The sequence below is a fragment of the Lynx rufus genome, unplaced genomic scaffold (assembly GCF_022079265.1).
Source record: "Lynx rufus isolate CCGP_SWC_20201006 ecotype Redwood Valley unplaced genomic scaffold, mLynRuf1.p SCAF_11, whole genome shotgun sequence".
Lineage (NCBI taxonomy): Eukaryota > Metazoa > Chordata > Mammalia > Carnivora > Felidae > Lynx > Lynx rufus.
Genome location: NW_025814825.1, coordinates 43,687,272 through 43,710,105, shown reverse-complemented (window position 1 = coordinate 43,710,105; position 22,834 = coordinate 43,687,272). Strand labels below are relative to the sequence as shown.

Genomic DNA, 22,834 nt, shown 5'->3' with positions numbered 1-22,834 from the left:
GAGAGAGAGAGAGAGAGAGAGAGAGAGAGAGAATCCCAAGCAGGCTCCGCACTATCAGCACACAGCCCAATGTGGGGCCCGAACTCACAAACTGTGAGATCATGACCTGAGTTGAAATCAACAGTCAGATGCTAACCAACTGAGCCACCCAGGTGCCCTTAGACATTTTTGATTGTCCCAACTATGGAGGTGCTACTGGCAGAGGTGCTCCTAAACATCCTGCATGCAACTCCCCACCAACCCTCCAATGCCAATAGTGGTGAGCACGAAAATCCTGTTTTCCATCCCTTGCTGGGACCCTTAGGCTCCTAACATGTCTTCTATTTCTATTTCCCCTATTCTCCTAGTCAAGTGATAATCTTCCTGCAGTCAGAATCTTTTATAAACATAAATCTGATCATGTCATTCTCCTGATTAAAGTTATTTAATGTGTTTGCATTGGCTTTTAGGAGAAAGAGCAGAATTCTCAACTTGGCTTTTACCTGGCCCTTGGTTCCTTCTCCAGCTTCATCTTCAGTATTTTCTTCTCATCTCCCTCTGCTCCAGGCACATTACTCTTCCCTGTTCATCCAATCTGCTGTCCTGTCCTAACAGTTTACAAAACTCTCCTCTGCTCATCCTACTCCTGCCCCCAACCTCCACCCCAGCCCCTAGCACCCAGCCCCCAGCAATGGCTCCTCATCCTTCAGCTCGAAGTGAAAATGGCGCATGCGCACTGAAATCATCTCTGCCCATTCAACTAGGTGAAGACCTCAACACAGGCGATCACTGTATCATGCTCCTTTTCTTCTTAATTCAACCTATAATTCTGTATCTGTGTAATGATGTGGATGTCTATCCTCATCTTCCTGGACTCCACCAATCTCTAAGTTCCAAGAAGGAAGAAATTTTATCTCTTTTGCTCATTTTTTTTTTCAAGTGACTAGCACCATGCACGGGAGATACTCAGTAAATATTTGTGTACGAAATGAAGGCCAGAAGGTGGCAAGACAGGGAAGAAAGAACTAAGGAAGAGAAGGGGAGGCCAGTGAGGAGGAGACGAATAGAAAGGAAGAAAGGGAAAAAGGGTACGAGAGGAAAGGGAAGAAACAAGAACAAGATGTGGCCTTCCGATCAAGTTACTTCCTGGAGATGTCTGCCTCCTTGAGGTAGCGGAGGGTCCGTGTGAGAGTGTAATATAGTAATTAAAGGCTAGGAACTCTAAATTTAGACGATACCGATACCTGGTTTTAAGTCCTAGTTTGCAGTCTTAGGCAAGTTCTTTCTCGCATCACTTACACTTTGCTTATCTATAAAATGGGGCTGATGGGCGATTTGAAGAGTAAATCAAATAATGCCTGCATGGCGCTAGGAACGACGTCTGGCGTGGTCAGCACACAATATTAATTCTGCTATTGATATTTATTAATATTGTAATTATTTGCCCCAGGCAAGGGCCACTCAGCACTCACTCTTAAGGGCCCGCCCCACGCTTAGCTCGCCGCTCTCCCATATGCTGAGACGCGGCAGCACTTCCACCAATCCACTAGGTCCGAGAGGGAGCATGCAGACAGGGAATAGCCAATGGGAGCAGGGGTTACAGTCTCCTGGATACGGTGGTAACAGCGGACGCTTTGCAGTCTGCGCCGCAGAGGACCTCAGAGTAACGAACGGCTGCAGACCCGAGTGGGCTCGGGCATTTTCTCCCCGGGGCCGGGCTGAGAGAAACCTGGCCCATGGCTCACGGCCGGGAGCGCGAGGAGAACGCCTACGCCTCCGTCGGCCCTTCACTGTCCGTGAGGTGCGGCGTCCTCCGCCCAGCGACTGCCGGGTCTCTCGGAAACTTCCTTCTGACCCAGTCCCCTCCCTACCCTCTTCTTTCTCCCATTCTTTGGACCTGCTCTCCTGGAAACTTTGAGCTCTTGTCCTTTACCCCCCAACGCCCTCCTGCAGACTCCCTCTCTGTGTGACTTCTTAGTGACCACATCTCCAGCTGTTTGCACCCCTTCGTTTTTCTGCGACCCTCCCCTTTCTCGCTTACCCACGATTGCTCTCTTCCACTCTTCTGCCTCCTCTTTCTGGCTCAGTATTCCGTTTTCTCCTGATTTTTCAAACACCACCCTACACACACTCCCATCCTTTCCTCGTCATCCTTGGGGATTTACCCTAAATTAGGACCGTCAGTCCCTTTCTTCTATCCACTAACTTTGGAGCTATTTGCATTTTTTTAGTGGTCTTTGGAAAGCACAAACAGCTGCACAGATAGAAGGTGGTATTTCTTTTCTTCTACATTCTTGAGTGTTACCTGCACTCTGTTACTGTTTGATTCTGTATCCTGTACTCTCCAGTCATGTTGACTTAATTCCATTTATTTTCTGCATTCTATCTGTTTTTTTCCCATCTAAAATACAGCTATACACATTTCATCTTGGTAAAGAAACAGTTTTCTACTTGACTCACAACCACAAAGTAGGCTGCCCTATTCAAAGTTGTTTTTTTTTTTTAAGCTTGTTTAAAAAAAAAAATGTTTCTTATTTTGAGAGAGCGTCTGCGCGAGCGAGCGAGCGCGCGAATGGGGGGAGGCAGAGAGAGGGAGATGGAGGGAAAGAATCCCAAGCAGGCTCCACACTGGTCTCACAGCCAGCATATGTCTTCTTTTATCTTAGAGATTGTTTTGGGCAGAAAGGAGGTAAAAATAGAAGAGATGTGTTTCAAATATTTTGATGACCTTTTGTTTGCTTTGTTTAAAAAAAGTATTTGAAATGGATTATATTGATGGTGATATATTTTTTTCCCAAAGATGGGTCCAAGGATTCCCTAAGCAGAATGTTCATTTTGTCAACGACAGCACCATTTGCTACCCTTGTGGGAATTTTGTAATATTTATTAATATTGAAACCAAGAAAAAGACTGTACTTCAGTGTATGAATGGAGTTGTGGGTGTTGTGGCAACTAATGTTCCTTATGAAGTTGTGGCTTTTTCCGACCGGAGGTTAAAACCTCTCATCTACATATACAACTTTCCTGGATTGACCAGAAGGACCAAATTAAAAGGTAACCTGCAAGACTCGTAATCTGCCGTAACTGAAGGATTTCTTTATGTGACCAAACCTAGTTCTTACAAATGAAGGGTGTTTTTGGTTTGTCAGTTTGTTTTTTTTGTTTTTTGTTTTTATATCACACATTTTAAAAGTAGGATCGAGCTGATCACAAAGAATTTAATCAGTGTACTGCAGCCTTGCTACTCAAAAGTCTGTGGTCTGTTTATCTTCAACATTGGTATCACCTAGGATACCTGTTATAAATACAGAAACTGCTCCCATCCCAGACTTACTGAATCAGAATCTGCATTTTAATAAGATTCTCCAGGTGATTTATATGCACATTAAACTTGATAAGCACTGGGCTAGTAGACTATTACAGCACTAAATGCAGTTTGAAACCTTTTTCCAGAATACTTTTTTTTTTCTTTTATGACGATTTATTGAAAATCCAGGTAAATTGAGGTCATACAAGTTCTAAAGTCTCTGAGCCTCAATTTCCTTAGGTGTGGGGATAATGGTAGTATCTACTGTTAAGGCTGTAATGATAATAAATGTAATTATATGTATATTATGTATATATCCACATGACATATATGAATATCACACACACACACATATAATATGTCAGTCACCGTTACCCAACATTTACTATAATTAATTTATTCACAGATACATGTGACCCACAGTGGGCTGCTGCACATTTACTGGAGTTTCCATCTAATGATTCCCTCATTTAACACATCATGGATAGAAAGCCCAGGAGAGCTTGGGACTGGTCTTAGTTCTTTGGACTTATTGGTCAAATAAGTCTTTGGGTTAAGCCAGGGAATTTCACTATAATTGATAGCATTTTATTTGTGGGGAAATTTGTGTTCTCAACAGATTAAAACAACTTATAAAACATCACTCATTCATACATTGGTAACTGTCTATATGGACTGTAACTACTCTTCATCTTTAAAATTTCCCCAGCTTTGTTATTTTGACTGTAGCCCTGTCGAAGCAATTAAAAGTTAATTCAAACCAGCAGCCAACATTTATATTAAAAAATGGAACTCTAAAGGCATTCACAATAAAATTATGACTAAGTCATCAAGGATAGCTGTTGTTACCACAGTTATTTAATATCAGCCTGGAATTTCAAGCTAACGCAACAAAATATGAAACAAAAATTATAGGTATAGAAGAAGAGATTATGGGTAATGCAATGGTCTACTAGGACTAATAAAAGAATGCTCAGTAAGATGCTGGTTTCAAAATATTCACATAGCTAAGGTGATTTAAGTACTTAGAACTGATTCAAGAAGAAATGTGAGCGACCTCAATGAAAACTACAAAAATATCATTGATTTAAATTATTTAAGTATATAGAGACATATTCCTGAGTGGAAAGTCTTGTTATTATATAGTTCATAGAAAATAATTCCTAAGTTTATCATGTTTTAGACAGCAAGGAGTACTTAAATGAAATGATTCTGAAGTTCTTCCAGAACAACAAAAAGTAGAGATGGGAATAATTTGAAAGAGAATGATGGCATGATAGAGGGTCCTTTTAACATGATGCTATAGCGATTAAGAGTGTGATATTGGTGTAGGGATCACCACATCAGTGGAAGAGTTGAAGAGAGGGTACAAGCTTAGAATATATAAAAGCTAAGTATATGATGAATGATACTCTGCATTCCTTCCCCCAAAATAGATAATATAGATTGTTCAGCAATGGTGCTAAGAAAACTATTTGAGGGGTACCTGGCTGGCTCAGTCGGTGGAGCATCCAACTCTTAATCTCAGGGTCTTGAGTTCATGCCCCATGTGGGGTGTAGAGATTACTTAAATAAATCAATAAATAAATCTTTAAAAATTTTAAACAGAAAACTATTTGAGCAAACATATCAAGTTTGATACTCATGTTATACTGAACGTCAAAACATACATCAGATAAAAATAAGAGTTCAATATAAACAGCAAACCATTTGAAAAGTAGGAGAAAATATGGTAGAATATTGAAATGATTTGGATGGGGAAGAAATTTTCACACAAAGGAAATAGCTAAAAATAGAAAAATTGACCTATTATTGCATACAAATTTAAAATTTAAGAACATTCAAAACACCATGAAAAATTAAAGACAAATAATAAACTGAGGAAGATACTTGGAAGTAATATGATCAAGTATTTTTAGAGAGTTTATGAAACAATAAGAAAAAGACCCAAACATCCCATTAGAACAGTGGAAGAAGAAATTGCCCAAACCACAAAACTACAGATGACCAAAATATCAAAAAATATTCCATCCAATATTCATTTTAAAAATTGATATTTGAACTGAGATGAGGTTTTTCTCCTTATCAAGGTCACAATTTTTTTAAGCTGATAACTGCTAGGTGGAGCACAGTGAAATTGGTAGCACACTTTCTTGCTGAAGGTGGGAATAAGGTGGGAGTAAGATTGATACAATCTTTCTGGGAAGTAAACATTACCGTATTTGACCCAGTTAAACTCAGTTGAAGAACTAGAATTCAATTTTAAGGAAATCAGAAATAGTCAAAGATGTGTATGCACAGGAGATAAAGGCACTATCATAATAGAAAAAGATTGGAAACCACCTACATCCCCAGTAATAGGAATATGGTTAAATATGTGAAAATATCCCATAAAGTGTATTATATAAGCATTAAAAATTGATTTTGAAGAATTATTAATGACAAAATGCTCTATATAATGTAAACAATAGGAGTAACACTCTATGATCCAAGTTTTTGAAATGAATTATTATACATAATATTTAAACCATGATTGTTATAGCTATAAAAAGCAATGTTATGTATTTTTTCAAAGTTATATTTAAGTAAAAAAAAATGTTTATTGACAAGTAAGCATAGAAGAAAATACCAGAAATTTACCAAATTTGGTAGTGAGATTACAGAGGATATATTTTCTTGTAAAGCTTTTTATTGGGGGGGAGAGGCACCTGGGTGACTCAGTTGTCAGTCTCTTGACTTCAGCTCAGGTCATGATCCCAGGGTTGTGGGATAAAGTACCCCATTGGGCTCCTTGCTGACTGTGGAGCCCGCTTGGGATTCTACCCCTTCCTCTCTCTCTGCCCCTCCCCCAGTTGTGCATGTGAACTCTCTCTCTCTTTCAAAACTAAATAAACATTAAAGCTTTTTTTTCATATTCAAACATCATGCATTTTTTAGAAATTTAAAATAAATAAAATATAAAATGAATAATCTTCATTCATGAGAGGAGATGTCTATAGTAAGGATAGAAATTATTCTATTGAGGCCTCTATTCCACAGAAAACCTTTTATTTTTGCTCAGTTAATACAAGTTTTCTTTGTTAATCAAACTGGGCTAAATAAATTCAACAAACAACAAAGTTTAGCGTTATATTCTAGTCAGTTAAAGTGAGAAGGGCAAAAACAGGAAACAACCACGAAAAGTACAGAGAACTAGCAATAGAGACCTGCATGTGAAAAAGACATGGGAGAAGGCAGAACTTGTACCTATGGAACCACATTGAAAAACAGCAGGTAGAGTGGGGGAAACGGGATCTTTATACACAGGAGGGCAGAAGCAGATACTTCCTTGTCTTAGCGTCCTCGTGACACACATTGTAAACACATAGTTACTAAGGTTTTTAGAGTCATGTTTCATGTCTTCAACTACAGGGATGGATGAGATAGAACTTTTTATAATTGTTCCTAGAACCAGAAGATATTAAGCAAAGGGCCTGGTGTGGCCCAAGACATAGAGACGTGGAAGTAAGCTGGAATGATTACAACTCCCCAAAGTATTTAACGTTGTTTGAATAACTTTTCTAATTACAGTGTTTCATATATTTATGGAGCATGTTCTAGTTTTTGGGTCATTTCAAATTATACTTACGACATCCATGGTTCAATACACTCAGTTCTGATTGAAGTCTAGGGACAGTGACCTAATGGTCTTAATTTACTCTCATATCTTTAGTTTTTTATTTTAAAAAAATTTTTTAATGTTTATTTTTGAAAAAGAGACAGAGCATGAGCAGGGGAGGGGCAGAGAGAGAGGGGGACAGAATTCAAAGCAGGCTCCAGGCTCTGAGCTGTCAGCATAGAGCCTGATGAGAGGCTTGAACTCAAGAGCTCTGAGATCATGACCTGAACCAAAGTCGAATGCTTAACTGACTTAGCCACCCAGGTGCCCCCCTAATTTTTTTCTTTTTTTAAAAAAGTAATCTCTACACCCACTGTGGGACTCAAACTCAATATCGAGAGTTGCATGATTTCCCAACTGAACCAGCCAGGTACCCCAATTCTAATATCTAAAAAAAAAAAAAAAAAAAGGAATTTTAACGTTGCTTTTAGCTTTCTGTTCATAATCTTAGAAATTACTTAGGAGATTTGTTATTCCAGGAGCTGAATGCTTTTGAATTATGTGAAAATCATTAGATAAGGGAGATAAACTATAAGACTGTAGTTAATCTGAACACAATGATTAAACCCTTGTAACTGATTTTATATTTTAGGCAGTGTTCTTCTGGACTACACTTTACTTTCATTCAGTTATTGTGGCACCTACTTGGCTAGCTACTCCTCTCTCCCAGAATTTGAACTGGCCCTTTGGTAAGTCAGTGTGCTACAGCATTCCTTTCATTGGATTACATTTTAATCTTGTCTGGATTTTATTAAAGGACATATACATGCAAAATGTGCAACAAGGAAAAATGGAAAGAATAAAAGTTTTGATTATAAGGTTTAATAGAGTTGCTACTTTTAGGCATAAAATTTGGCAGGGCAAAAGCTATATGGGAGTGAAATTATCATCTTTCCTTTGTTGTTAATGTGTTATAATAGTTCCTTTGTTGGGTAAAGAATGACAATTGCATACAGTTTCATCTTTCCTTCAAATAAATGGTAGCAACTCTTTTTTTGAGTTGTGTGTGTATTTTCCACTAATGATGAATTTAAGATGTTCTCTATATTAGAGTTCAATTTGAAGTAATTATAATTAGTATTTTAATTTTGATTTTAATTAGTAAAGTAATGTTTTTAGAGACATTAGAAGAGTTATATGTTCAGAGAGTGGAACAGCACAGCACATTTGCCAGCTGTATAGGAAATACCTGTAAGACACATCTGTGGTCTTTGCTGGGTCATTTCATGTGGCCAGTTTCAAAGTTGTACTCACTCTTCCATCCATTATATAAACTCCTGCAATGGACAGTTTTCCGTTTTTAAACATATTTTATTTTTAAGGAATCTATACACCCAATATGAGGCTCGAGCCCACACCCCTGTGATCAAGAGTCACATGCTCTACCAACTGAGGCAGCCAGGCACCCATCAGGGGGAGTTTTTCTTTTAAGGGGAAGTACAAACTGTTCAGAGAATGATTGAAGATACTCCTTACACACCAGCATTTCTTATACAAAAATATAATAATCTAGGTTCAGAGAACTACATTTAGTTTGTTCAGTTTCTTTTTTTTGTAACAGCTTTATTGAGGTATGATTGGCATATTAAAAAATTCACATATAAGAATATAATTTGATTAGTTTTTACTTGTGTACACACCCATGAAACCATCACCATAATCAAGATAATAAATATATCTATCACCCCCAAAAGTTTCCTTGTGTTCCTTCATATGTTTCCTTATGGGCCCTTCCACACTTACACCATCCCTGTCCCAACCCTTGGCCCCTTTCCCCAGGTAGTCACTGATGTGTTTTCTACCACACATGTGCTGGATTTGTTTGCATTTTCTAGAATTTTTTGTACAGGGAGTCATCCATTATAGACTCTTGGGGTCGGGGGAGCCTGGCTTTCATGTAGCATAATTATTTTGAAATTCTCTTATGCTCCTGTGTGTGTCAATATTTCATTCCTTTCTATTCCATGGAATGAATATACCACAGTTTATTTATCCACTCACCTACTAATGGATATATTAGTTTGCTGGGGCTGCTATTAACAAAGTACTAGTAAGTGGTTGAAACAACAGAAATTTAGTGTCTCACAGTTCTGGAGGCTAGAGGTCTAACATCAAGGTGTAAACAGGGTTGGTCTGTTCTGAGAGCTATGAGGGAGAATCTGCTCTAGGCTTTTCTCCTTGGCTTGTTAATAACTGTCTTCATGTTCACATGGTGTTCTCATTGTATGTAGATCAGTCTCCAAATTTCCCCTTTCCTTTTTACAGGGATACTAGTCATATTGGAATAAGGCCACACTAAATGACTTCATTTAACTTAGTAAAGACCCTGTTTCCAGATACAGTCACATTCTGAGGTACTGATAGGACATCAACAAATGAATTTGAGGGGGACACAGTTCAACCTATAACAATACTTAAAGGATAAGTAGGAATCAACCTTGTGAAGAAGATAAGAGAATTCTAAACAGAGGAAAGGCATGTGCAAAGGCCATGAGGTCAGAGAAAATATGGCAAGTTTGAAGATTTAATTAAGAGATCATAATGATGGCAACCAGAAATGGGTCATGAGAGGTAAGCCTAGGTGGTCAGTCTGAGGCTGAGGCTGGCTCATGAGCAGCCTTATAAATAAGTGACCATGTAATTTATCATGCAAGTCAGGACACTTGAGAGTGAGAGGGGATGTTGTCAATAATTAAACCAGGAGAATACTCACCCTATGCCTAAGCCATGCTAATAGGCACATCCTTTATCCTAAAGGTGATGGGAGGCTGTTAAAGGGTTATACGCAGGGATGTGACATGAGCAGATCTGTGTGTAAGAAGCCATGTTCTAGCCATGTCATGGAAAGTATATTGGAGGGAAATAGGCATGAACATGAATTAGTAGGCTTTGGTGGCCCAGGTGAGTGGTGACTGTGGCATGGACTAGGGTGGTGGGAGTAGGGACAGAGGGAAGTTGAGAGATTTGGAAAGTGTTTAGGAGGCAGTACCATGGCACGTGGTGACTGAATGTTGGGCGTGGTGCTGAGGGAGAGGGACAGCTGAGGGTTTTACCCAGAGTTGTGACTTTGACAACTTATGGTCATTATGGTTCATGTCAGAAAGATGTCAAGAACACAGGTAGAGGGAAGTTGGAAGCGGCAATGGGGGAAGACCAGCTGAGACAAACTGAGGTGAGGGTGCCTGAGATAAATAAATGGATATATCTAGTTGGGCCAACTGATAGATCAGTTAGGATTTAAGTTCAATTTCTGTCACAGAAACCCAAATCATCCTAAAGTGGTTTAAACAAGACAGAAGTTTCCTTCAAGTTCACTAGTCTGGGTATGAGTAGCCCATGGTTGGAATGGTGGCTCCCTAGTCTCGGGCCAGTCTGCCTCTAACTTGTTGCTCTCCCTCTCTTGGAGTGTTGCCCTCGTCTCTAACGTAAAGTGGGGGCACTGCCCATGTATTTTGGGGAGCCAGTGGGAAGGGAAAAAGATAAAGAGGAAGGCACAAACCTTTCTTGGAATGCATAGCTTAGATGTTGCACACATCACTGCCACTTATATCCCACTTACCAGCTTAGTCACAAGCCTTGTGGAGCTACAAGGGACACTGGAAAATTTGGTCCTCAGTGTGGGTAACCACGTGGCTGGCTAAAAACTAGGAGTTCTGTTACTCACAGAAAGAAATGGAGAAGAGATGTTCAGGGACACAGTGCCTCTGCCACAGATGTGCAGGACTGGAGCTCAAGAGAGAGCTGAAGTTCGGGAGTTGTCAAAGTGGTATTCAAAATGCTGGAAGTGGATAAGAAGAACTCAAAGAAGAACCTCGGGCCGAACCTAGAGAGCACCAATAAAAGGGTCTGAAAGAGGAAGAGAAACCTAGGAAGCTCAGAAGGAGTAGTTATGAAGGGAGGAGGGACACTGAGCATGGGGGCTTTCCAGAATATGCCTCAACCAGTGTTCCTTAGAAAGCGGAGTCTGAGGTAACAGCCCCTGAGCCACTTCTTTAGTGGGGAGTGGAATCCCAGGAAGGAGGCAGGTGGAAGTGGGAAAGCGCAGGGAGGCAGGGAAGGAAGAGAGCCAGCATCAGGGCACATTACTTTGCCGGCCAAGTGCATTAGTCTGCACTTGGTGCCAAGTGCAGTCGATTGCTTGGTCTCACAGATGGTCTTCTGAGAGGCAGAATGAACTGTGAACATGGGAAGTCCTTGGTCAGTGACAGACAGTAGTAGACTAGGAAGCGGGGAGGAAGAGATGAGAGTTTATCCACTGACTCTTGTTATCCCACTGAGTGGGATATCCCTGCACAGAGTGTTAACAGCCACACTTTCTGATTTATTTAGACCTCCCGCATGTCATTTCCAGGGGCACATGGGAGCCTCTGGGTATGTGGAGCAGGCATGAGGTGAGGCACAGGTGGGGTGTGCCTACATGAAGTTCGTCAAAGCCTACACCGTCAGACAGCCACTGAGTCAGCTAGGCAGAACAGGTGATGAAGGCCCCAGAAAGAGGCATGAGATGTCCCCTAAGAGGTATGTGACAGAGATCCCAAGAGTCATTTCAGAAGATCATTGTGAGCAGTGTCAAATCCTGCAGAGGTCAAGTTAGACAAGGACTGAGAACTGTTGGATTTAGGATGAAGGTGGATATTGGTGGGTCTTGGAGAGAGCTGTGTCAGTGGACTGGTGGTGACAAGGAGCAGATTTCCAGGCATGAGAGAGAGCTGGAGTGAGAAAGAAGAGGCAGAGAGTTTAGAACAACTCCAGGAGTTTGGCTCACAGGGGAGGGCAGAAAGACATGTAAGGGTGAGATTGAGGGAAGGCTTTTTAAAAGATGGTGCAGATGAACATTTAAGTGTTGTCAGGAAAGAGTCAGGAGAGAGGGAGAGTCTGAAGATGTAGAAGAGAATGAATAATGGAAAAACTAATGTTCCTAAGGAGGCAAAGACCCCACACACAGGTGGTGAAAATAGCCTTAGGTCAGAGGAAGTACATGCCTTCCACTGTAACAGGAGGAGGAAAGAATGATGCATATCCTGATAGCAGAAATTTGGGGAGAATTCCCAGGCGATAGCCTCTATCTTCTTAATGGGATCTCTTCACTGAAAGGAAGAAGGAGGTAGAGAGGTTGGAGACTTCAGGAGAGTGGAGAATATTAAAAATATTCTCCCCTTATTGAGAGAATGGGAGAGAGAATGGACCAGAGAAACACAGCAGGATGCAAGGGTTATTGAGGGTCCAAGGGTGGGGGCATTAACCATGAATTTATAATGTCACAGACACACATAGTCCTCTGATCTTTGTTCCAATGTCTCCAGCATCCTGGGCTTTCAGTTCTATCCATCCAGGGTTGATGGTTGGTCCAGGGATCTGAGGCAGAAAGTCAAAAGATTCAGGGAACCAGTGATACCAGTAAGAGAATGGCTGACATGAGGGACAGAACACTTGTGATGGAGGTGGAAGGAAGTGAGAGCAGGAGGGTGCCAAAAGGCAAGGTGAGCTCAGTAAATATTAATTCCATTTCCCAGTCAGAAGCCTGAATGGAGTGCTAGCTCCTTGGAGGAGGAGATAGCTCACATTTATTTTTCCTCCCATTTCATCTAATAAAAGACCTTGCCCATGGTAGGGATTCAGGATAGTCTCTCAAATGGGTAAATGAATGAAATATTTTAAAGTACTGATTTTTAAAAGTCAGTAAATAATCAATTGGTATCAATGTGTATAGTGAACATAGGTCAATCTGGAGTATTCATATATAGTATGTTGAGCTTTAGATACTTGTTTTTCAGCAAGTGTGATGATATATTCCATTTTCTAGATTTGGATGATTTAAATTCAAATTTAATAAGGAAGATAAAATAGCCTTGATAGCACATGACAGGGTAATATTGTTAAAACACACAGTTATTTTGCTTTCTTAGAAGGGTATAGCATAATTATTAATAAATTTGATATTAATATCATGGATTAAATAGATTATATCATTAAATAAATTATATCATATATTGAGACTCAATATATGTAATTAGATAAATGGTCTCAAGATGTCAAGTTAAATGAATTATTTTTTTTACCAAACACAATTTCTCTCTAAGGAAATGGGAATCAAGTGTCATTTTATGCAAGAAGTCACAACCTGGTGTGGATGTAAGCTGCATGACTTTTAACCCTATGAACTGGCGCCAGCTGTGCTTATCAAGTCCAAGTGCATTGACCGTGTGGACCGTTGAAAAAAGTAACCAGGAGCATTATTTAAAAGCAAAGTAAGAGACTTAGTTACACAACAAGGTGGTGGTCTTAGTTTGCATTCATGTAATGTGATTGCATCAGTTTGATGAATTAACTGGCTTTATATGTACTATTAAACATCTTCAGTTGTAGCATCTTTCTACATGTGTAATTCCCTTGGAGTGATTACTTGCATTTTGAAAGGATTCTCTATGACCTGGTTTCTCAATGAATTTCTTCTAAATACCAAGTCATCGTCGAGCCTTTTCCAACATGATTTAATTTACCAAAATTTGATTTCCTTTACAATTTCAAAACATGACTATTTATATGAAAAAAGGATGGTTATGAGTTTTTGCTCCTATTACTTTGGTGTACAACTGGAATCTCAAAAATAAGAAACTTTTAGATATGGAAAACATATGGATTATACCTTCATTCACATAACCTCCAAACAAAAGGGTAGTTGCATATAGTGGAGTCATGGGAATTACCTGCTTAAATAGAACTGGGTCAAAAAGAAATTTGTGACCAATGTCCTGGTAATAGCTGATGATGATGGTGCCTTTGTTAAAGGAGTTTAAAGACTCAAGGTGCCTCTGAACTGACTATTCTCAATGTATTCCACAAAGTCAAAGACTAAGTTGATGCTGGGTATATACATCCTTGAAATTGCAATTTTTGAAAAATTGCCTTCTTAGGAAAAATGTAAAGTTTTCTAAATGGAGAATCCTAAAAAAGACACGTCTTTCTGTGCTGTACCCTTTATGTCTCAATTTCACTTTTATGAGAACCCAACAAATAATCAAATCTGTCTCAAGGCAGAGACATTCATAAAATGGGTAATGTCTCTATCAAATCCTTGCCAAGGTGGGCAAGTAATTGGTCCCAGTGTTCTCTCCTTTTGCTTGCCTTGAATATTCTCTTCTAGTTCTGAATGTTGAGTTGTGACTTTTCTATAAGCAGCTAAAGTGAGAGGCAAAGTGAGTGGATTGTCATGGTTCAGAAAGCCAGCAGGATTAGAAAACATTGAAGCCTTATATTTGAATAGTAGGTACTGTTTTTACATGATCCGTTTTTAAAATTATTTATCATTCATAAAACATAACCAAGGAAGTTTTAAATTTAAGGCATAAAGCCATGAATTCTTCAAATGCCCTTTTATAGCTGTATTATGGGTTAAAAGTAGATGTATGGTATATTTGAAAATGAATTCTTGATATTGGAGGTTGTAAAGGTAGCTAAATACAACCTACATGTACAGATGGTCCTTGACTTAGGATGGTTCTACTTAAGATTTTTTGACTTTGGGATGTTGTCAAAGTGATATACATTCAATAGAAACCATACTTCACATTTTGAATTTTGCCCTTTTCCCAGGCTGGAGATACATGGTACAATACTCTCACGATGCTAGGCAGTGGCAGCTGCGGCTTATAGTCAGCCACGTGATCACAGGGTAGATAACCTGTGCACTGACCACCATCCCGCACCTTTACAACCATTCTGTTTTTTACCTTCATTATAATATTCAAGAAGTTACTTGAGATATTCAGCACTTCATTATAAAATAGGCTTTGTGGGGGTGCCTGGGTGGCACAGTTGGTGAAACATCCAACTCTTGATCTCAGCTGAGGTTGTGATCTCACGGGTTCGTGAGTTCAAGCCCTGCATGGGGCTGTGTGCTGATGTCTGCTTGGGATTCTGTCTCTCCTTCTCTCTGCCCCTCCTCTCTCTCTCTCTCTCTCTCTCTCTCTCAAAATAAATAAATAAACATAAATAAATGAATGAATGAATAAATAAATGGCTTTGTGTTAGATGATTTTGCCCAACTGTAGGTTGGCAACTAACGTAGTTTGCCTAACTAATATAGGTGTTCTGAGTACATTTATGGGAGGGTAGACTAAACTATGATGTTCAGTAGATTAGATGTGTGAAATTCATTTTGACTTAGGATATTTTCAACTTATGATGGCTTTATTGGGACATAACCCCATCATAAATCAAGGAAGATATGTACGTTTATTTTGGCCCACATTGATTTTTATTTGAATTGATTGCCAACATTTAATACTTGAGAGATTTCTCATAAATATCCAGATTATGATAGTCTTTCAAAATTCTGGAACCACAATTCTCAACAAACCCTCTTGGCTAGAACTGAGTGGCACCTACCACCTTTTGGAGGGAACACACTTTCCCATTTGCCACAGTCTCCCACCTGGCTACGCATCGCCTGCCTGACCCCTGCCTGTACAATCCCAGCTTTAGATATTAACTTTGAAAATTTTCAAAAATCCCTGTGTGCTTAATTTATAACTGCATTACTTGTCCTTTTGCGATATGTTTTTTTTTTAATATTTATTTATTTTTGAGACAGAGACAGAGCATGAACAGGGGAGGGGCAGAGAGAGAGGGAGACACAGAATCTGAAACAGGCTTCAGGCTCTGAGCTGTCAGCACAGATCCCGACGCGGGGTTCGAACTCACAGACCGTGAGATCATGACCTGAGCTGAAGTCGGATGCTTAACCGACCAAGCCACCTAGGCGCCCTGCGATATGTATTTTTAAATCTACTATTTGGTGTTTATCTGGTTTGGTTGCGTGTTTGTTTTTTACAAGTTACATTACCTCCCCACCTTGTTTATCACCAATATGTAGTTGCTCCATCAGTGACTAGTTTTTGTTAATGATTATTCTGATTTCTCTTTTTCCTAAAGGTCAGTAAAACTACCTATGGAAGACGGGTCATTTTATAACGAAACAGATGTAATTTTCCCCACCTCGTTGCCCAAGGATCTTATCTATGGACCGGTGCTCCCACTGTCAGCCATTGCTGGGCTAGTAGGAGAAGAGGCAGAAACTTTCAGGGTAATTACCTGGCACCTCTTCCTGTTTGCCTATTTGATTCTCATAACCATCTCATGAGACATGCAAGATAGAGAGAAGATCATCCTGGGTTTTTAATACAGATTAGCCCTGGAGACCATGAGAAATGAAGTCTCTGGGAGGATGATGACTGGGAGGTTGGTTGACTGGGAGGATGATGACACTGATAATAGGAACAGAGAGCTGGGTCCTGATTTCATTTTTGGACATATTGAATTTGGGATGCTGGGAAGGCATCCAGATATAGGTGCCAGGTGGAAATTGGGCCATCAGACCTGTTCCTGGGGTGTAGAAGGCAGGGCTGGAAACACAGAAGCCAGAGTCATTACCACAGAGGGAATAGTGGAGGACTGGAGCAGGGGAGGGTTGATAGAAAGGAGAGAAAGGGTGCCAGGCAAGACAGCCAGAGAGGAAACTGATTTGTTAAGAGTTGAGACTTAGTAGAAGAGTCTGAGAAAGAACAATCACAGAAGTAAGAACAAAGCCAAGAGAGAACAAGGCCATGGAAGAAAGTTTCTGAAGGGAGTTTGTTAACAGCTACACACTCATTCAAGTCAACATATATATCAAGCTTCTTCTATGTAGCAGGCACTGTTTCAGGCAATGGGATCACATGATGACCAACCAGGCATAATCCCGACCCTTTGGAGCTTATATTCTATCAGGGAGACAAAACAACAACAACAAATAAAGAGATACATTAAATCATTGCAAAATGTAATAGTTATTATAATGGGAAAAATGGGGGAAGAGATGGAAGTGAGGAAGAGATTAACATGTGTTGGTCAAGGAAGGCCCCTGGGGAGATGACATTTACACTGAGACCTGAAGGACAAGGAGACTCAGTGCTACAAACAGGGTCAAGAGTGTTCAGTCAGAGGATACTGTAGGTACAAAGGCCCTGGGGGAAGAAAATAAATCAGTGTGTTTGAAGAGCGAAGAAAACTTGTGGTGGCTACAGCACAGTAAATGAGGGGGATCTGCAGTTGTAGGTCAAGAGGTAGGCGGGGAGCTCACTCAAGGCCTTTGGCATGAAGGTGAGGAGCTCCGTTAAGCTAAGCCTAATGATTGTGTTAAAACTCCAAGCCAAGGATGAAGGAAGTGAAGCTCCCAAATATTTTTGTCCACCAAAGAGAACTGAGATATAGATGTTAAAAATAATTCAACATGGTAATTAGTTTGTTAAAAATTTCTCGCCACCAAGAGAAAAGGTTGTGTATGCTCTTAGTGTTTCCTCTAAAGGATGACAATTATTCACTTTTTCAATACTGAAAACCACCAATTCCTTTTAAGAGGACAAATCCTAGCCTTAGAAATACAACCACGCTCAGCCACAGTGGGGCAGCAAAGTAAATACAAATAGATGAACCATCAGGGTTTACAACTTGAAAAAAATGTTTCTACGTTTAGTATTTGATGCCTAGAAACCCACATTTTCAACTATCTTGAATCTTTTCTTCTGCAGTAAAATTCTGTAGGAGCCCTCATCTTTCACATTTGCACCAGCAGGATGAACCCTACATAAAATATGTAAAATTCAGGCATCTGTCTTTATCATTTGAAAAATGCTATAAAATGCCTTCATTAAGTACTGAAATGTGGAGTCACCATTTTTTTTAATGCTCATAATAAACAGACATCTTTGTTTCCTCGGACTTTTATACTCAGTGAATTTTAACCTTTTTTTTCTGAAAACAGAATTTTAATGCTAAAGTTTGACATTTTTATTTATTTTATTTTATTTATTTATTTTTGAGAGAGAGAGAAAGAGTGCATATGTGCACAGGGGAAGGGCAGTGAGAGAGGGAGAGAGAGAATCTTAAGCAGGCTGTGCGCTCTCAGCACAGAGCCCAATATGGTACTTGAACCCACGAACCATGAGATCATAACCTGAGCTGAAATCAAGAGTTGGACATTTAACAAACTGAGCCACCCAGGTGCTCCTAAAGTTCCACATTTTAAAATCACACAGGGAATATTAATAAAGCATGTACTTTACATTTATATTGGAAATTAAGCTTTCCAATATTTACTTTTTCATCTTATAGATAAGTAAGGTGAGAAAAATGGCTAAAACATTGATTAATGTCTATACAATGAGTGGAAGCATAACCAAAAATAGATCTCAAATGTCTTGATTCTTTTCCTTTGTTTGAATGACATTTCTTGTGACTTGGGTATCAACCAATGGCAAAGAAATCAGTAATGAATTGATCTGTATAAGAGGAGTCTTAAAAATTGATAAGCTATGAACTTTTGCAAAATTACAAACATTAAATACTACCATTATGTCTCTTGTAGCCAACATTATAGGCCTGCCTCACATTACACAACCTATTTAAGGCATGAGAAACAGTATCTAGCAGTACCGTGGGGGAAAATCAAAGGCAGATGTTATCTGGGCAGAAACTGGATCCAAGATAATGAATTTAATCTCAAGTGTCCAGTTTTCTTTTTCCATCTACCTTAAAAACAATAGAAGTAAGTAAATAGGAATTCCTTTTATAAACTCAAGTATTCTGAAACATATTTGGATGCTTACATTTTCTTTTTTCTTTTTTAATTTTTTTTTAATGTTAATTTTTGAGAGAGACAGAGAGCACACAAGCAGGGGAGGGGCAGAGAGAGAGGGAAACACAGGATCTGAAGCAGGCTTCAGGCCCTTAGCTGTCAGCACAGAGCCCGACACAGGGCTCGAACCCACGAAACTTGAGATCATGACCTGTGCCGAAGTCAGAGGCTTAACCGACTGAGCCACCCAGGCACCCCAGATGCTTACATTTTCTAAAGCAATATTGAGTTAGACTCAAAATTTTCATGTTCAGTCTTCAAGTGACCGAAATTTTTGATTTGTGATTCCAGAGAGCTGAAAAATGGGGTGGCATTACAACAAATATTTTTAAACACTATTTTCTTTTAAAATTTCAGAATTTTTAGAATTTAAAATTATTGCTTCTGCTCACATAATCCATATAATATCACATTCATTTTTCAATGGCACAGAACATATTTATTGATGAAGAGAGTAATAGAAAGACAAGCTCAGGTTTATCTTAAAGTAAGAAAAGCCACACACAATACTAGTTTAACATATTAAGGCCAGAAAACTCCAAGTTGTAATCCTCACTTTCCGTTGCATACACATAGATTCACTGATGTGAGAACTAGATATGTGTGGGTTTTTAAAAGGTTTTTCAGCCCATTGCCATACCAGGTAAGAGTCTGTCCCTTTGTAATATATAGCCTAAGGTTAGATGTCATCAAGACAACCCAAGAAACTTTTAAATAATCGTGATTAAATAATGGCATTCAGTGAGTAACTCTTCCCTAGGAGTCAAATCTCAATTAGACACCACAAATGTGTCACTAATCAGCAGCAGTTTAATCCTTTTGAGTGGTTTTGCCCCCCCCTTTTGGCCCATAGGGTGGCCAGATTATTAATCCAGTATTTATTTTTTAACAATCCAAGGCTATGAGGGCATGAAATAGATCAATCATTGACCAAAGTCAATATATCCTTATACCCTGATATATTGATTTTGGTCAATGATTGATTTATATATGCTTATACTCTGATATATTGACTTTGGTCATGATTGATCTATTTCATGCCCACCATTTGCAGCAACGTGGATGGAACTGGAGGGTATTATGCTAAGTGAAATAAGTCAGTCAGAGAAAGATACCATATGTTTTCACTCATATGTGGATCTTGAGAAACTTAACAGAAGACCATGGGGGAGGGCAAGGAGAAAAAAAAGTTACAGAGAGGGAGGGAGGCAAGCCATAAGAGACTCTTGGATACTGAGAACAACAGGTTTGATGGGGGGTGGGGGAGAGGGGAAAATGGGTGATGGGCATTGAGGAGGGCACTTGTTGGGATGAGCACTGGGTGTGGTATGGAAACCAATTTGACAATAAATTATATTAAAATATATATATCCTTTTAAAAAATTATCATGGTGACTGCTGCTATGTCGGATTTTTGCCTTAGTCATCAAGGTCCATTCCAAATGATAACTCTTTCTCCATACTTTGTTCACTCCACCAAAAAGAACCAATTGCTTTCTCATCAACACTCCTGTGATATTTAAACATTCCTCTGCTATAACCTATCATGTTTTCTGATTCTGATATTTGTTAATACTTCTTCCTCACCTAAGTGATCATCCTGTTGAGAAGAGGGATCCCTTAGGACTTGGCACAATGCCTGGTGTATCAGCAACATCCAATAAATGTTTAAATACAAGTTATGTAACAAATTTATGTCTGTTAGGAATCTAGTAGAAATACTTTGACAGCAGTATACCTGCTTTACCTTGGATCTACAAATCATTCCTAAATTAAAAGAACAGTATATACCACATTGTTCAAGTAATTGAGTATTTATTAGAAAGGTAGCTTGTATATATTGAGGAGTTTCTAATGGAAAAATTACTGTTTAATAGGTTTGCAGTATTCCCCAACTGTAGAACCTATTCCAACTTCTGCTTTATGTTTATCCACAGCGTTTGTCAACATATAATATTCTATATGGTTAACTTCTTAGCTTATTTTTATTCTGTTTCCCTTCACCAGGACATAAGCCCCATGAGGGCAGAGATTTGTGTGTGTGTGTGTGTGTGTCTGTTTTGTTCACTGCTACATCCCTGTGCCTAGAACAGTACCTGGAATGTAGTAAGTGTTTAATAAATATTTTTTAGATGAATTAAAAAGTGAATGAAAGAATGAAATAAACATGGAGGTCTCAAGGTATTCAAAAATTCTGTTAATTTGGCCAGTAGCTTATTAAAATTTTTTTCTGTTCCAATGGGTGTAAGGATCCTAAAGATAACAAAAACGTTACTTTCTAGCTAATGCAATTCTAAACAGTGCTATAGTATAACCAAAAGCTCAGACAGTAATAACTAAGTAAGTAAACTAGTATATTTGATTTGATTAACTAGAAAGGAAGCAGTCCTGTGTTATGTATTCTGAATTCATAGTTTTAATCAGTGCTGTGGGGCATATGCCCAAAATAGCTGCCACAGCTGCCTTGACCTCCAGGAAGGAAAGCAGGGAGGCCTTAACTTATGAGGAGACCTGCTCTGTGCTGACAGAAGAGCGTGTCCCCTGTGGAACATGAGTATTTAAAGCTGCAGGGGCCATATTACTGAGGTATTACCGTCTAAGGCAGAGATCAACAAACTGTGGCCAGTTTTTATATGGCCCCAAGCTAAGAATAGTTTTTGCATTTTTTATTGGGGTGTTTAAAAAAAAATAAAAGGGATATGTGACAGAGACCTATGTGGTCCACAAAGCCTAAAATATTCACTACCTGGTCCTTTACAGGAAAAGTTTGCCTTAGATCCTTGGTCCATATTGTTCTTACTTCCCAAAGCCAGCTTTTCTTTTAGGCACATTCCATAGATGTTGTGTCTTTCTCTTTGAGTTTTTCATGGTATCAAAATCACATAGGATGTTTCATGAACCAAATTAGGCCACCAAAATCAGGCATGTGTCCTCTTTTCATTTCCCCTAAAACTATGCCAGAGGATCTGGGTCAACTTCTCCATGACCACTCAAGGAAAATCATATCTGTGCCCCCTGAAGAATCAGGAGGGTGAAATGATGGCAAAAGTTTTCCTCAGGGTGATTTTAGCCAGACAATGTCTTTCTTAGATTCGAGATAGCAAAAAAGTCTCCCAAGAAGCAGTGTAGGAGTTATTACTTAAAATTTTCATGAAACCCTGTGACACCAGAGCTCCAAATATGCTGGCAAGACCATCTTATATATTCTTAGTGAATTAAAATATAGAATGATAAGTGGAGCAAGGAATGGTAAGTTCACTTAGCTCTTGGCAAACAGGACCAATGAATTGAAAGGATATAAGTCCATATTCATTTGTTTCTTTCTGGAAGTTATTCTGTTGGGTATTTCTCTGGCTCTTAAGCCATGAATGTTGTCTCTCCCTCTCTTTCTTTTTTTTAATGTTTATTTATTTTTGAGAGAGAGAAAGAGAGACAGAGTGCAAGTGGGGGAGGGGCAGAGAGAGAGGGAGACACAGAATCCATAGCAGGCTCCAGGCTCTGAGCTGTCAGCACAGAGCCAGATGAGGGTCTCCGACTCACAGACTGCTAGATCATGACCTCAGCTCAAGTCCGCCGCTTAACTGAATGAGCCACCTGGTACCACAGCCATAAATGTTGTTAACACAAGGTTTCTAATCTTTTCCTAAAGCCTAAAGACGATCTGTATCCTTTGCTTCACCCAACTATGCATTGCTGGACTCCAACAAATGACCTATACATTGGCTGTGAAGAGGGTCATCTTTTAATGGTTAACGCAGAAACCTTGAAGGTGACTATACTTAATAAGATAGAAGATACGACATCAAGGGGTGAGAAACTACTTTGTTTCATTATTCCCAGAAATGTAGCCACTGGTGATGGTTTTACACTTGAAAATGGATGTTTGTTCCTTATTTTTCTCTTGCTTGGAGACCTCTTTGATTCTTTCTTTTCCTTTATCCCATAGTTAATTACCAAGTCTTGTGCATGTTCCTTCTAGCTAGTGTTCTATGCTCTGGGCATTCTGCTGCACTCTATGTGTATATTTCATGTAATCCTCAAAACAACGTTATAAAGAGATACATTTTCATCTCCATGAGAAAGATGAAAAAAACGTAAGCATTGAGAGGTTAAGGAAAATTCCCAAATTCACATAACTGGTAAACTGTGGAACTAATACCTGAACACAAGCAATAAGACTTCGGAGTCCATTGGGGCACCTGGGTAGCTCAGCTGG

General features: G+C 39.3%; 1 protein-coding gene across 2 annotated transcripts in view; it reads left to right on the top strand.

Moving 5' to 3' along the window:
- The first annotated feature begins 1,715 nt into the window (after positions 1–1,715).
- Positions 1,716–22,834, top strand: part of CFAP43 (cilia and flagella associated protein 43) — a 120,364-nt gene continuing 99,245 nt past the window's right edge. For both annotated transcript variants that reach the window (XM_047072704.1, XM_047072703.1), the window contains exons 1-6: positions 1,716–1,780; positions 2,780–3,033; positions 7,537–7,633; positions 13,025–13,192; positions 15,879–16,029; positions 22,268–22,427. In XM_047072704.1, the coding sequence (XP_046928660.1) occupies positions 1,716–1,780; positions 2,780–3,033; positions 7,537–7,633; positions 13,025–13,192; positions 15,879–16,029; positions 22,268–22,427 (895 nt within the window). The remainder of the gene's footprint in view (positions 1,781–2,779; positions 3,034–7,536; positions 7,634–13,024; positions 13,193–15,878; positions 16,030–22,267; positions 22,428–22,834) is intronic.